The following is a 17,438-nucleotide window of genomic DNA, read 5'->3' on the forward strand; positions in this document are numbered from 1 at the left end:
TCACCTTTGGTTTAAGTCTACAAAGCATTGTTCTACCAATTTTGTTGCCAGTTTTTGAAGAGTATTGAGCTGTTTTTTTATGTGAAATATTGACCTAGTCTGTGTTGTCCACTTTTTAATTTCATTCATCAGTAATGTTCAGTATTGCCAACATAGGGTTTAAAATATTGGCCTTAGCACTGACTTTCAAAAACTTATACTGGTAGTCATTTAAAATAGCTAAGATGTCAACATTGTGATGAAGATATTATGAGATGAATTTGCCTCCGCAGGAGAATGGACACCTGTCTGAAAATGATCTTTTCTATGTCTATTGAAGACATGGAGTAGACACAAAAAATGGATATTCAGAATGTGTTATTTATGTATAGACACAGCTGAAAAATCTGAATGCATGCACAGCCTTCCTGTGGTAAATAGAAATTTAAAAATGCTGCGGAGAGAGAAAAGAAAGGCAAAAACGAGAGCATGACTTGCAGTAAAAAAGTTATAATCCAGACTAGAAACTATGGAACAGCATGCACACATATTCTCTTATGTGGTCCAGTGTTGAGACAGTTGAAGGACTGTCGTTTCAGGCTTCCTTTTTTTTCCTGCTTGCTGACTGGATTCTGTTTCTATTTCTGAGCTCATTGTAACCACACCTCCCCGATTCTGTGAAGGCCAATTTGTTTTTGAGTCACTGTTGTATAGACATGAAAAATTAATATATCTGCAGTACAACATCTCAAGTTTCTCTGTCTACTGATTCTTTTGTGGTATCATCTTCTCCTCATGTGTTGTCACATACATTACTGGTCAAAATGTTTTCTTGAAATCTATGCAGTTCAAGTCCATTGAATAACCTTAAATGGTACAGAGGTAAGCAGTAGAGGTAAAAAAAAAAAAAAGGTTTAAGTCACCAAAAACTGAGGAATCATGTAAATTTCATAGAAAACAGGCCTTTTTCGGGGATTAAGAAGTTAACCTACATCTCTCCAGCAGCAATTGAAGTAAATGAAGTCTTGAAAGTTAATGCAAACAGTTCCTACAGGTGAGCCAATTTTTGATGGTTACTTACAAACCCTCTGAATGTAGAAAGGCAGTGCTAGAACAAACTGTCTTACTACACCCTCTGATGCATTATTAGGACAATACTGTTCTGCAGGAAGTAGAACTGTATATTGCTGTCAGAATGCTGAGAAACAGGCAAGTAACGAGGGAAGACAGACTGGTTGGTCAGGGGTTCATCCTACAGCAAGATAATGACCCAAAACATCAGACTTCCTGAACAATGTTTGATTTCCACTGTAGGATGAGCGCCATGAGCGTGTTCAGCTAGTGGATGAGTCAAACATTTTGATTATATTTAGTTCAATAAGAAGATTCCATGATTTCTTGTTTTTTTAAAATCTTCAATTTGTTTGTTTGTTCTATTCCTTAATTTCAGAAACACTGAAACATTGAATTATGTACATTTAAATAACAGAAAGACTGAGGAGTTCTAAAACTTATGACAAACTGTGTATCTTGTCTCCACTTCTACTCCCTTTTCCCTGCTCCAGTACTCTTTATCTCCACTCTTTTCCTTTTCTTTCCCCCTTAACCCCCACCTTGCCTGATAGTTTCTCCCAACATCTCGGTTCTTTATTCTCTACTTTTCTCTCCTCGCCTCTCTACTCATCTACTCTGCCCTGCACTGCTCTCTTCACATCTTTCTCCTTCTATCATCTTCTCTCCCCTTTCACTTTGATTTGTCTAAAATGTTAAGTTTGAAAATGGTGAGAGTAGAGAGAAAGGGAAGAGCGAAAAGAGAGCAAGATAGCATTGAACTCATTGAAAACTACTGCAAAAAAGAGAGAGGCGAACATAGAGGAGAAAAATGGGGCTGAATATTCAGCCTGCTACTTCACATCTAAAAAGCGAGCATCAGGAAGAGTGAAAAGGACCGAATGTCCAAGCAGGTACTTGACATGTCACATTGAATTTTTCTCTAAAGATCTATGGCTTTGGATGGAGGAATTAGCTTTTTGTTCTCACCTCTGGTTCTCTCTGACCTTGAGAGGAATGGCAACATAAGATGACCAACAGCTTGTGTCAAGCTATGACAAAGTTTCACCCAAGTGTGTTTCTGTATAGATTCACTCATGAACGTAGCTGTGAGACGCTAATGACTTTGTATTTTGAGAGAGGTTTGCACTTTGGAGGTTATATCAAACCAACATATCACAGATTAATTTATTTTAAATGTCTCGCAAGAAATCACAACTACTGTATAGGCTAAATGAATTAGCGCACATGGCTGCATTTGTAAAAGTTTTATAATGACACCATATTATTAGTGATTCTGGTTGGTGTCGGGTGACAGACAGAAAGCCAACCTTCTGTCGTGCGTGCTTGGGTGTTGCTTGGGGTTTAAAATAGAATGCAATACAATAGAGTATAATAGATTCACATAGCCTTAGCTTATGACAGATGGAATGGATTTCATCTGTTCTGTGGACTGCCTAAGCGTGTAACTGTGTCTGTGTCTGTGTCTGTGTGTGCATGTGTGCATGTGTGTGTGTTAAAAATGCTTCAGGTTTGAGAGCACTTTAAAAATGTTCTATAATGACTGATTATCAGCTACTAAAGCTGCTGGCATTTGCCGAATGTCACTATCTACATACACGGAGAGAGGACAAAGACAAACAAGAGGATAGAAACGGTTAAAGACTAAGTTGAATAGAATAATTCCACATGGCTAAGGCATCAATATGCTTTATGACACAAAACTCACAACATACTAATAGAATATATCAGTGCTGTCACCCTTCTAATATGTTGAACAATTACCAACTGTGTTGCCTTGCTAATTTTCTTTTTGAAAATGCTATTGAGATGATAGATAATGTGTAATTCTCCTCATTCAACCACTTAGTGGAATGATCCAGCATTGCGTGATGCTTTACCATAAATTATGAAGTTATTATTATTTGAAGTTCATACAAATCATTAGATTTAAACACTGATGGTGTGTGTGTGTCTGTGAGTCTTTTTAGGCAAATACAAAATGTTATATGAAAATCAGAGTGGTGAGCTAGCCATTGGTCCTTTTGCCAATGATGATGTGCTTTAAACCAGGTGGCATTTAGTAGGATTACAACTGTAATTTTTTGTGTCAAGGCTGTGTGCTCTTTAAGTACAGATCCTGCACTCAACACATTGCTGTCCTCATTGAGAAGGTAACAACCAAAACCATCGACCTGGACAATGTTCTTTATAAATGTTGAAATTTTAAGGATAATGTTTTGAATGAATGAATGAATAAATAAATAAATAAATAAGGCATGACTTTTCAGGTAAAAGGTGCTAGTATTGAGCCTTTTTTCTGTTTACTTTTACTCTTAGATTAGAATGATTTTATGTATTTTCTGAGATTATATGGTAATATTAATATCCATAAATTTCCAGTTCTAACTTGACAAGGCCTATATCATGAGTATGTATAGGATTGCATTAGCTAGATCCCAAAGACTTTCTTTAAAATTTAGAGCTCAGTTCAGACTTGGGCTTGTCGCCATGTTTAGCACACTGGGCAGTTAAACCCAGTTAAAGCCTGTACCTCAGTACAACATTGTATCCTGTATAGGATACAATGTTGTAATGTCATTCAGGCAGTTGCAGACAGAATGAAAAATATCTTTGTCCCGAATTCAATCCAGTTGTTGTAAAAAGTAAAGGCTTGAATAAAATAAACAGTATCAATATAGATCTGGGATGTATTCTTTAAGAAGTTTCGTCTAGTTTTCTAGGAATATTTCCGAATATTCAAATTACTTTATTAGAATTTGTATCTCACTGAGCTCAAATGAGCCTCAGTTATTGAGCTGTGAAGTCTGTGTAGCATTATTGGTTACTTCTTTGTTTTTTTATCGACAGTCATATCTTTGTCTGGACAACTTGCTTAAAGGCCCTTAACTTGTATTTTGTTAACCTCCTTTTAAAACACGCTTTCCTTAAGTAGAGGACATGAATATTCCTACTTGAACACTGATCTTTAATCATGATTTAATTTTTGTATATGGAGAATGGGACAAATGATTAAACACACCACTTAGAATCCTAAGTGTAAGTTGAAAAAAAGATGTTTATACGTGCTTTTTGTGGTTGGTTAGAAAGATAGTGCAGAGAGACTTAGGGGAGAGAACGAGATATTTAAATCGAACAAATGAGCATGAATTGAGATAAATAACAGTCATCTTTTTGTAGACCTTTCTTTTTTCTCTTTACATTTCTCTGATTCCATCTCAAACTCCTGCTCTGTCCCTCTTTGTCTCCTCTCCTCTTCATCTTTAGTCTCTCTCTACCTCAGTCGGCCTCTGACTGACTATTAATCCAGATGACTTCTGTCATCGATAACATGTAATACAAAATTGAGGCAGAGACAAGTGTTTTTATCGAAGTATGTGAACTGTTTTGTTCCTTCTCTGTGTAGGTTTAGTTGCACAAGTTTAGAACGCCAATAACTAAAGCCGGCTGGTTGTGTTTCGGTTGTCATTCTGTTTGGTTCTGAACACAAGCAACACAACCAGTATAGCTTGTAGAGGTCTGACAGCACTGTGTGCTAGTGTTATTATGTGTCTATACACATATCTGGTTGTGTGTTATGAACGTTGACTGTTTGTTTTCTGTTTGCCAACCTAATTGCAAGCTGCCAGAGGCTGTGAACTACATGTTGTAGAGTAAAACGTCAACTTTCATGTTGTAGTGAAGAAAAACTCTGGTCCACAGTGGTAAAATGACTTAACACTGTGTGTGTGTGTGTGTGTGTGTGTGTGTGTGTGTGTGTGTGTGTGTGTGTGTGTGTGTGTGTGTGTGTGTGTGTGTGTGTGTTTGTGTGTGTGTTAGCATTTATATGTGTGTGTGTGTGTGTGTGTGTGTGAGGGGGGGTTGTGAAAAAGGTCAGAGTGGATGAGACCAATGTACATATGCTATTGTGATTATTTACTAAAAGTCCCACCTGTGTATGTATGTGCGTCTTTGTGTGATTAGTACAACTCAGCCATGCAGGCATAAGTGCGTGCGCACACGTGACTCTTACCAGTCAGGCTTCAGCTAAACTCTCCAACCAAGAAGAACCAAGGAAACCAGCCTTTTATCCAGACGTGGACCACATTAATGGCCTAGTATGAATCATTATTGTTTTTTTTATCTGTTATCGTCATGATTTTTTTTATCAGGTAGTTATTATAATAATGATTGGGTGAAACGGTTTATATGATTTTATCAGACTGACACTATTTTTGCAATAATTCGAATGTATTTCAGTGAATTTCCTATCTCATCTAGTACATGGGCGCATAGTAATTAATGTTACACTGTTGTGTAACATTAATGTTACACAACTGTGATTGCACTTCATTGTGTTTCAAGGATAAAACATGAGACGCTACTTTTGCTAAAAAGAAAATTAGAAAAGAGCCTATGATGAGCCCTGGATACCCAGACGTCTCCTTCATTAAAAAGTAGAATATCAAGCTTTAACTGAGTAGTCTTATGTGTGTAGAGGTCTGTATGGTTATACCGCAGCTTGGTGTCGTTTTCAGGCAATTTAAATAAGGTGAACACCGCGAACAGCTGTGCGTAATGGCACTGCGCTGTGGCGCGGCGGTTCTGAGAGGCTGCAGATTTAACAACACATCAGCATCTGCATCTGAAGGCAGCAGGGATTTCGTGAATGGAAGGAGAAGCTTTTCATACAGTATAAAGCAGCTGTGGACAGCAGATACTGTAAGAATCACCAACAACCTCTACTGTGGTAGTCCCAAATTTGTTTTTCTTCTCCATTTAAGACAAACAGAATGAGACCGGTGGACAGCTGCTTTATATACAGCTGTAGCAAACGCCAAATCAACACACTACACCTTACAGTCTGATGGATATCTAGGTGTGCGTATAGGTACGCGTCGTCATATTTGGTGCACTGCAGCAAACACCTACACGTCTACACACCAACAAACCTGACCTCATTCATATTTACTGCCAGGGCCCAGTTCTGGCAGTATTCAAAGCTCGAGCTTTCTTCATGTGCAGTAAACTCTAGGTTGGGTGTGTAGGCGTTTGCTGCAGCAAGCAAGTATGATCTGAGCTCCTACCTATACGCACGCAAAGATGGGCTGTGGTAGTGTGGTAAATGGGTAGTGTGTTGATGTGGCGTTTGCAACAGCTCGCCAAAGTACACGTGTAAACGTATATGGATCTTGGATATCTTAAGTAGACGGTAGTGACGTGTTAGACGTTAGTCGGCTGAACCGTTTGAAACCTCATAGGCTAAGTTGTACTAATCAGACGCAGACACACATACATACCCACATGGGTCTTTTAGTAAATAATCACACAAGCGTACGTGCGTGCGTTTCATCTTCGGTGACTCTTTTCACCCCCCATAGTGTGTGTGTGTGTGTGTGTGTGTGTGTGTGTGTGTGTGTGTTTCTCTGTGTGTCAGTATCAAGCAGATAATTTTTTTGTTCAAGTCTGAACCATGCCTTACTGCTCACACACATACACCCTGAAACGCATCGTCACATATGCCCATTAGGCCTATAATCATTGCTGTCTTTTTCCCTGATGAATACATATTAGTGTGTGCGTGTGTGTGTGTGTGTGTGTGTGTGTGTGTGTGTGTGTGTGTGTGTGTGTGTGTGTGTGTGTGTGTGTGTGTGGGTGTGTGTGTGTGTGTGTGTGTGTGTATGACTGTGTGGGTCTGTGTGTGGTACTATGGCACTGAATGTTGGGTCATTTTCATGCATGGATCACTATCATCACTTTCGTTTTGGCAGGATACATTCTGTGACATTCTATCACATTCTGTTCAATTTTACTTGATAAGGACATTGAGGCTAATAAAGACCAATAGAGGCCTTAGACACAATATGTTGAAGTGCAGTCTGAATCTGCAACAATGCGTTGCTTTGCCATATGACTACATTATCACTCAAGCTGTTACATTATGAGGACGTAATGCCTGATATTCAGTGGATTATCAAAAACAAGGTCCATTTTACAACTTTTTATTTTTTAGCTTGTAGCTACAGTATGCAAGTTCTGGAAATCAAGGTAGCGCTAGTATGAGACTCAAAAGCCAACCACTCCCCTCCTCCCACCCCTCCCTCTCCCTGCCCTTTTATGCTCCACCCAGCCCTTCACATACATTTTTGTCATATGTGCTGTCTTGGCGAAAGAGGAGTAAAAGAACAGAAATGTGTTCGCATACTGATTGACAGCCGTGAGCTTCCACCCCTGACCCTGGCCAGCTCTGATTGGCTACGAGGCGAGGCTCGCTCAAAAATGAAGGGAATATAATAGGGAATATCTCTCCACTGATGCAAGGCTGTTCAATAAGTCTGGGTCAGAGAAGCCTTTAACAGCACTTTTCCACATTATCATATGTTCTGGGGCATATTTAATACATTTTAGGAAAAAAACACATGCTGTGTATATGTAAACTGAAGTAAAAGGAAAACTATGGTTTATTACAACTTGTGTTTTATTTTTGTAGCTGTACTAGTGGTTTTATGGATTATGACATTGTTTAGTGATAACCCTGCAGTATCACTGAAAGTGGGTCCAACAGGGCAGATAACCACAAGCAGACAGATTACCATTCATGTTGCAAAAAGGCCAACAGTATTGCAAGATCAGTGTCTGCCTTATTTGGAGGTAAAACTAAAGGTGAGTGCATCAGCAATGTTTTGAGTAATCTCTAAATGGACATGAAAACTGTGTGCACAACTACAGTAGATTAAACTGAACAAGGATGTATGTCAGCTAACTGTAATAGGCTGTTTGTGTCAACATTTTGGGGAATATTTTGGGTCATAATTTCACCTTTCACCATTTTCACTTCCAAATAAATTGACTAACCCGGGAGTTTCTTTACGGCATGTGTGAGTTTCTGACTGTTGCTTTCCCCATTTGGAAGCTGTTTGAGCTATGTTGCCCCAGTGTCACCAGGACTTATGGAACCGTTGCCCCAAGCTACAAAATAAAACCTGAGTTGTAATTAATAATAGTTTTCTTTCAGGAAAAGGACTAACTTTTAACCTGAAATTGTCCTTTGAACTGCTAGGTGTTACTGAGTGATGATGTAAGCTTACTGTAAACCTGGCTACTACCTAGATTTACTATCACATTGTATATGTTGTAGTGGTGATAGGACTTATTGCAGCTGCGGTAAAATACTGTGTAATTTCCGAATCGCTACAAATGATACAACATACAGTCCATAGCTCAGTGAGTTCACTGATCACATAGACGGAGCAAAATGCATTAGTAAAGTGTAGAATAAATAACTATCAGTGTCTATGGTAATGGGAAGACATTCACCAATAGCTGCCTAATTAGCACACTTTCGACTGTAATTTGGCAGTCTGACTGGCCAATATTCACTGTATTAACTCTGTCTTTGGCCCTCATTCCTGAACCTAATATCTCTCTATTCAAAGGCAACTGTGAATGGTGATGCATGAATGTCCCAAGGTTGCCCTTTGGGTCTTGTACACTGGCATCTTCTAGTGGAAATACTTGAATTAAATTTATGTCAATGCTGCAATGTAAAATATTCTGGAATGAAACACCTGCTGAAATTCCGAACTGTCAAAATGAAACTTCTCAACCCACAGCGTGCTGTTGTCGGGTAGTTTTGTGTTGTATCACAGAATACTTTATAATGCTGCTGCTCAAACATAATATGCAGTTTACATTCCTTAACTGTTCAGCCAACAGGTCAACAGCACTCAAAGGTGCTGTAACACCTCGATGAGGGAGTTATTTTACCAGACAGCAGCCGTTTGCTTTCTTACCATTTAAGGCAAAGGTCACCTCGGGGCAAGATTGCAACACATAAACCTGGCACATCTGGGTACTTTCAGGGTACAGCCAACGAGCTAGAATCCTTGCCAGTCTATTTTTAAATGGACTGGTACTTTATTTGTCCCACATGGAAAATGACTTGTCAGAGCATCTAACAAAATCGAGTCACAATAACTAAGCTAAAAAACACTGATATACTGTTTAACTCAAAATGCAGTAACCACCACAAAAGCTTGTATCATCTATTATGTTATGAAACCATCTTGTTATAGTGCAGATGTCATGAACTTCTTACACATTCCTCACCTGTGAGGAAATTAGTCTCTTGTCGCCAGACGTGAAAGAATTCAGTCATTCTTTTACCTTTTATCTTAATCACCAATTTTCTCTTGTTTCCACGAGCTGAGATCAAGTGGATGTGCCAACACCTTGACTGGCTGCACGGGCTGCCAGTCATGGGTATCAATCACTATGGTCGGATACATCACATGCTTTATTTTAATTTATCAACCTCTTTTGTTTTCTCCATCCAATTATGACTGAAACAGAAGTCGTTTACCAGGTTCTTCAGTTGCGGTTAAAGTTTTTTAGATGTGAGGGGGAAAAGTGGCTCAGAGCTAGACTTACCTTGGTTCAGTTAGCAGCCACAGCCTATTGTCTTCATTTTCTGCCTGTGTTGTTCTTAGTTTCCCCTTAGTGATCCTGTTTCCGCACAAAGTCCAAAGACATGCAGGTCAGGTAGACTGTCTTGTATATCTATGTTAGCCCTTTGATTGACTGGCCATCTGTCTAGGGTCGCTCTCTGCCATTCGGTCAGTACATACTGGTAGAGACTCTGAAAAATAGTAAACATGTAGAGAAATACAATGAGGCCTCTACAAACAGAGAGCAGCAAATTCCTGCTTCGTTTTCTTTTAATGACAGTAGACCATGGAAACCACCCACATAACATTAGTATAACAGACATAAATTCTGAAAGATTTTAACATGGTTGAAATACCAGTCTGTCAACTAATGAATATATATACAACTAGCTAATACTCTGGCCAGCGGACTGCATGGTTCTGTGACATTGGACCTGAACTTCTATGCACATATATGTGGCCGTTACTTCTTTGTGCTGGTTAGCATCTTGTAAGGGCGCTTCACATCGCTGATCTAAATGAATTGTCAGGATGAGAATGTACAAGCATTGGTTTGGTATGCATATTGCTGCTGTGTTTGTCCCTCATTGCCCCGCTGAATGGTGTGTATCTATCGTAATATTCACTGTAGCTGCGAGACGCAGTGCACTATAAAAATGATTTATAAGACTCTCTTGAGCTGCAATGAGCAGCAAAAGTGCTTCTAAAATTCTGATTAGACTGTCAGTGAAAGGCTCCTGAGAAATGAAGTCTAGAATAAAAAAAGAAGAAGAAATGTGTTAATAAGATTTTGTTAATCAATTTAAGTCATTTGATAAGTTGGTGATAAATTGGTGATCACAGGTGATTTGTTTTCTGTAACTGATTACTGTTTGAAAATACCTTTGTCAGGCAGGTGAAGGTGTGCTGAGGGTCGTCTCCTCAAAAACAGGGTTTCAGGTAATGCTATACTTGTTTATTTGGCTGAAAGGCTTAAAGTAACCTATTAAGGGGAAAAAAGTCCAAAACTGCCATTGTAGCAGCTCACCAATGACTCAACATGGCGGCACAAGTCAGCAAGGGAATTCTTTTACACTCTGCTTTCAGGACAGCTGTTCCCTATTCTGTACTACTTCCGACAAGGGGTCACCTCAATACATGTTTCAAACTTTTTCTTGACTGTTTGGAGTCAGGGTAGTGGAAAATGCCTTAAAGCTCCACTAGGCATATATTAATGTAAAAATACACCTCTCTTAAGCCTGAGTCCCATTGGGCCTGCAGGAGAAAAGAGTGTCAAACCTGCCTCCACCCCTGTTAAGACCCTGTAGATCACAAAAATTGTGGTATTAGGTGTGGTCATTAGTGTGACAGTATCAATGTGGAAAGGGATTGACAAAATTAATGACACAAGTTTTCTATCAAGAGGAAGCAAGACAACACTATTTTACCTCCTTTTTCAGTTTGTAGTTAATCTTAAACCAACCATGTTTGTAATTATCAGTGGTGTGCATTTTACTGATGTCATAGTATGCAGTATTATTCCTGGTTGCTTAAGTGTTTAAATTACATTACCTCTCATGTCGGTTGGGGCTGCCAACTTTTAAAAGTAGTATTGAGGTGATAAAGAAAGTATTGAATTTTCCATTTTGATGTCACTTCTATCATCCTCAGAAGTTTGGGCCTGTCTGGTGAATGAATTGCATTCCTCCTGCACACACACATACTTACTATACACCATCAATGACAGCTTGTGATTCAAAGGAATCAATTTGTAAATGTGCTATTTTGCTGGAGCATCATGTGCATATTTCTGTCATGTCTTCAAAAGATATACTAGGTAAATGCCTTACCTTTATTAAAGAGAACTTTTGTTTTGCAGTAACTGCTACATTTACAGTGGGTCATTTGAGAGGTCAATCAAATCTGGAGTGAAAATATTGACTGTTTGGTGTTCTGTTAAAAATCACCGTGATGTCAGGGAAATAGCCTGTTTGTTGTAGTTTTTTTGGGTGTGATCGTCACCAGGAGATTGTTGTTACTGCCCCAAGACTGAAATGAAACATACACCCATGTGTGCTACCCATGGCAGTGGTCACCTCAACTTAATCTGTACTTGAAATGGCTGACTGAACGTAATTCATTTGACGTGTGCCCAGTGTTGACATTTTAACAGGGCCCAAATAATTTTTTTTTTCATAGGGGAACCTAGAGGTGCATAACGGGATGGCTGCTTTCTGACCAGAGGACCCAAATATGAATAACCACCTTAAGTAGCCTGTCTGTAGCTGAGGCTGCAGTGATGTGATTAATGGAATTTAATTATTTCCTATTTGATAGATAGATAGATAGATAGATAGATAAGCAGGTGTACATATCTTTATTTATGTGATAATTTCTCCTCTATGTTGCTGCTCAGCAGTGACTCAGGACTGCTGCAGCCTCAGCTCAGCGAGGGAATTCAGGAACTAGTCCACTTAATTATGGTTATGTGTTCTCTTGCGCTATTCTTTGTATGCACACAGCAAGGGCAAGATCAGCAGACACAGTGTGGTTTTTCGGTTTCATTATTTTTTTTCTGGGACAATGGAGGGGGCATATCTGGGTAGGCATGCAACCCATTGTTGTCCTGCTGTTGATAAACTGAATGTCTTCAGTGTACAGTGCTTGTAATGTTGAGTGTCAAACTGCTGTGAATTTAGGATCAGAGTAGGAGAAAGATTATAATCCGTTTCTCCAGGAAACTGGAGGAGGACACCCTAAAATTCATGGCACTACGGCTTTACTGGCTGACTGACTGGAGGTATGTTGTTGTAGGTTTGGATCATTCGGTGCTCTTAACAATGTTTAAATGGCCTATTGAGCTGCTCTTAGCTGCTCTGCTGCTTACTAATGGTCTCAAGGTGATAAAGCTTTGCTTATCCCTTCTGGGAGTATCCACAGAGCATCCTCCCTAAACAGAAACATTTTTTTTTTCTTTTTTTGATCTTGAACATGAGCAACTCTCTCCTGAAATAATATAAATCTCAATAATGTAATGGAATCAAAAGAGTATACACAAAACTGTAGTCATCAAACTGAAAGCAATTTTGTTCTGCACTGTCAGCACTTTCAGTTGAAAATTTGTAAAGGTCTAAATTACACTTCCTGTCCTTTTTTCTTTCTGTTGTTGATTCCTTCCTCTCTTTCTTTGTTTCTTTCTTTGCTTTAGAAAATAGAGAAGCTAATCTAATGTAGTTTGGGGTTGCAGGCTGCTCATAATGTCTTTCTAAATGGGCTCATTTGGATCTATTGAACAGCACTGAGCTTCTTGCTAATGACCTTAGTGCAATAATGCTTAAGTTCCTTTCTTCAGTTCCTTCCTTTAAGTCTGCTACTCCTATGCAGTCTGCCTTGATTGTCTAGACACGCACAACACCCACAAAAGATAGGAATAAAGACAGAAACATGTAGGCAAAGAAACACAGCCAAACTGTGCTCACACATTCAGTGAAACAGGCATGCCCATCATTCTGCTTCAGTTATTAGGGCAGGAATTCCTGAGAAAACCACCTCCTATAGACACACACACACACACACACACACACACACACACACACACACACACACACACACACACACACACACACACACACACACACACACACACACACACACAAACATGCTTGGATGTGCAGAAAACCACTGTCTGTTTCTGATTCTGTTCTGCTTCACTCCCTTTCTTTATAACCACAAGCCGCTGCTGCTGTACAACCTTAACAACAACCTTAACTTCTCAGACACAAACACACATAGAGCCTGCAACACCACATCCAACAACATCTTTTACTGTTCTCTGTTTGTCATGTTTTACATGCCTAGATTTAAAGTCTAACTGAAATCACAATCAGTCATCTTCCTCTCCATGTCAAATACCATGTCAAAGTGGTTTTCAGATTTACTGTAAATATAAATTTTGATTGAAAGGGAGAATAAAAGTCAAGTCAAGATGCAACACAAGACGTGTCTTTGCTTGATGATAAGAAGGAGATATTAGCTAGAAAGCTGTAGTGAGTTGCATGTCCATTTTTTGCAGCTATTATCTGACTGTCACTTTCAGCCAGTGATAGAGCAGTCATAATTACTGCTTTATGCAAGTAAGTTTAAATGAAAGGATTTGGCAATATGCAAAAAAATCTGTCTATAAAGACAAAGAAGACACAAATAAAATAATATATAAAATCTATATTTCTCCCTTTTGTATTCCTGTGAATGTGCATTTCTGTTCGTGCATATGTGGCAGACAATTGGCAGACTTTGTTTTGACACATTGCCTTAAAATATTTACTTTAACTAATAGTTTGACTGATGTTTGATGACCAAAAAATGGTTTCTGTATCCCTCTTAATGCCTTTGTAGGTGATGTGATCAGCACTGCTGTTAATGGATAAATTATTCTGTTCTTTAAAAATGGTTAAGAAACATTTTAACAGTGATGATGATGTATCATTTAAAAGTCTACAGAAACTCTTTATGTTCTAGTGAACCTTTAGACCGAGTGTTAAAGACAATACAAAAACAAATCAGCAAATAAAGCCAAATGGTTTATTAATGCTCCCTGTGATTTGTTGTTATCCAGGAGATAATACCTAACCATGTTGTTTTGCATCTTTTTCCCCTTTATTTTTAGCCGTTTTGGAGAGACTAAACATTGCCAGAGGCTGCACTATTCAGTCTATAATAAGATAGTAAAATTCCTTCTACGAGTATCAGTCTCATATTTATTGAGCTGCATCTTGAATGTAAGTTGCTGATGTCAAAAATAAACATGTTTTTTTTAATTTTAAATATTAGCCTATCTGCATAACAGTTTGCACTGTTGTAGATATTGTGTGTGTGTGTGTGTGTGTGGGCTTGTTTTACCATATTTGAGGGGTCCGAAAACCAGGATCCCATTTTACTTTTGGGGTCTGACAGCTTTGTGTGGACCAAAATTCTGGACCCCACAAGTTTAAAGGGTTGTTTGGGGGTTAAGACTTGGTTTTAGGTTTCAGGTTAGAATCAAGTTTAGGTTAGAGTTAGGGTAAGGGTCAAGGGCGTAAATTATTTCAATGATCCCGATGAATATAGTAAAACAAGGATGTGTGTGTGTGTGTGTGTTTACTGATACATTCAAACATGTGTATGAATAGAGATTTATAGAGTTATACATGGCTACCTTGCCATTCTGGTCGTGATGGCAGTTATTCCTTCAGATGCTTCCATATCCTTTTACATTACTTGATAATTTACCAGAACATGTTTATTTTGACAAGACACGGCCGTCTTCCATTCTGACAGAGTTATGATTTACTGCTAATAAGTAATGGACAAGCAGCACATAATAGATTCCCAGTATTGCAGCATTTAGAGCGCACAATAGATTGGTGATTCAGTGATGTATCTACAGCAATGCACGTGACTTTAATTAGGGCATTTAACACTCTATTTCTCACTGTCAAACAATAGAAGGGTGTGTTTGCAGGGTGCAGGGTGCGCAGCTCTAGATTTGTGTTTCTATAAATTTAAAGGAGGATGCTGCCAAAAAGAAAAAAAGGATGCTTTCAGTTTCAGAGTTTTGTGATTTCTCTCTGCTCCCTTTCATTAAAGTTGGTTGAGTTTGGAATACCAATATGTCACTGTCAAATTAATTCTTATACCTTTTGAATAGCAGCATTGATTAAATGAGATGATGGTCATGGCCAAGAACACCAGTAGTCTCTCTCTCATGCTGGGGGTATTATTAGTATATGTGCTTTATGGAATAGGATACTCCCTCCCCCTTACGTTGCCCTCTGCTACAAAGTGGACATGGCCCCAACCCCCTTGATCCCCTTTTTTTGCTCTTTCATCCAAATATTTTTTTTTTTTTTTAAACATTAAATAAACAGTTGGAATAGTCCAGACCAGCAAATACTTGGGAACTGTGTTTGATGACAGATTGAGAGTTAGTGAAAATACAGCTGTGAGTTGTAAAAAAGCCCGAGCAGCTTCTGTACTACCTATGTAAACCAAACAACTTTGGAGGAGATCAAAGGATACTGAAAACATTTTATTCCTCTTTTGTTGAAAGTATTTTAACTTTTTCATGTATTTGCTGATTTACTTCCCTTTGTCAAAAGGATGAGAACCAGTTGCAACGTGTGGATTACCTCAGCTCTAGAAACAACAACAAGTTGTTTCTAGTCCTCAAAAAGTCCTCAAAAAGGCATACAAGATTATCAATGGTCCTACACATGTCCTTTATGACTACTTTGAGCTTGTGCCATTGGATTGCCTGCATGTAAAACAAATAGAAGGAAGGTTTTATTTCAGAGGCCATTAGACTTGTGATCAGCCATAGAAGAAATGGCCAGTTTGCCTTGTGTATAGACTGATAAATGCACTTGTAATTTTGATGTTTGGTCTTTTTTAACACAGTTTAAGCCTTTGTGTAGTTGGACATTATTTGCCAGCCATGGACTCGCCATTATTATAGATCCTTGGGTATTTAAACTTTTTTTAATGATTTCCCACTTGGTGTATGATACATTTCACATTTGGGCACTTCTGGGATCATGCCCAGAATTCCTGGATTTGATGGTGCTATTGGTGTCATCTGTTTCCAACTTTTTCAACATTCAGTGTAGCCTTTTCTAAGACTGAATGAGAATATACGTTTCCAACCAATTTAAAACCAATTCTGGAAGTCGAACAATGTTACCCAGAGAGTATGTAAGTGCAGAACTCTTTCCCACTCATGAGGCTGAGCCCAGCACTACAAGAAAATTTAAAAATTTAGGCTTGTTTGGACCGGGAAGCCTGCTTCCTATTTTTTGCTCTAAAATGAATTTCCTCTGTGCTTAAATTAATTCCGACTTCATGCTATGAAGTCCGAATTAATTATGGGAGTCATGAAGTGATGAGGTCATGAGGTTGGCAGAGGCTGTCAGTCTTTTCAAAAAGGATGTTTCTTGTTTACAGAATGCAACTTTGAATGTTATTAATTTATTGTTATTAACATCTATAGAACTTTCATGGTAAGAGAGACAGTTGTTTTTGAAACAGAACTCCCATTTTGATGCCAGACTTTCAAATTTCCCCATTTATATAATCATCAGTGATAAAATCATTAATTTCTATTACTGGAAATTGTAAGGGTGGAAAACAAGAGATCATCCTTGCAAGAACTGATAATAAATATCTCAGCGATTCTCTGTCTTTCCTCTTCCTTCTGTCTTTATCCTCATCTTTACACATGTCTGTTTCTAACTCTCTGTATGTTTGCTTTCTTGTTTTTTCTAGGTGATAAAGCTGTCATTTGAAGAGTTTGACCTGGAAAGAGGATATGACACACTAACTGTGGGAGACGGAGGAAAGATAGGAGACACCCGGAGGGTACTCTATGTGTAAGAACTACTTCTGTTATTTTCTGGCCCATAATATGGTAATATTGACATATAGCAGTTTAGAACAAGCTAATGCTGGCAACCAGAGGGGCAGTTGGAGACACATGGACAATTTTGATCAGGTACATATTGGATATACTGGACTGTACTATTGACTTATGATGTTTTGATGGAACTGTTGGAGTACACATGGTACAAATTACATGGGGTGTAACAGGAGTGAGATATTAGGCTATTGAAGTGTCAATATAATGTTATTTTAGATTTGTAAATAATTAGTGTCTTTTAAGTTAAAAGTAAAAGGTGACAAGCCAGTTATGCTTCTTAACACTTTGTGTCAATGTGTACTTTTTTTTGTGTATGTGTGTGTGTGTAGACTCACTGGCTCCAGTGTTCCTGACCTCATCGTAAGCTTGTCCAATCAGATGTGGCTACACCTGCAGTCAGATGATACAATCGGCTCAGCAGGGTTTAAGGCAGTCTATGAAGGTAGGGCTTCCTTTCCAATGAAGCTTTTCAGTCACACTCTGTCTCTGAAACACTCTCTCTTCTCTCTCTGTCGCTCTCTCTGTCTCTCTCA

General features: G+C 38.6%; 1 protein-coding gene across 1 annotated transcript in view; it reads left to right on the plus strand.

Moving 5' to 3' along the window:
* Positions 1-17,438, plus strand: part of LOC120789161 (CUB and sushi domain-containing protein 1-like) — a 298,034-nt gene that overhangs the window by 141,657 nt on the left and 138,939 nt on the right. Inside the window, exons 10-11 of the mRNA XM_040125711.1 lie at positions 16,755-16,858; positions 17,235-17,347. Coding sequence (XP_039981645.1) covers positions 16,755-16,858; positions 17,235-17,347 — 217 coding nt within the window. The remainder of the gene's footprint in view (positions 1-16,754; positions 16,859-17,234; positions 17,348-17,438) is intronic.

The sequence above is a fragment of the Xiphias gladius genome, chromosome 1 (genome assembly GCF_016859285.1).
Source record: "Xiphias gladius isolate SHS-SW01 ecotype Sanya breed wild chromosome 1, ASM1685928v1, whole genome shotgun sequence".
NCBI lineage: Eukaryota > Metazoa > Chordata > Actinopteri > Istiophoriformes > Xiphiidae > Xiphias > Xiphias gladius.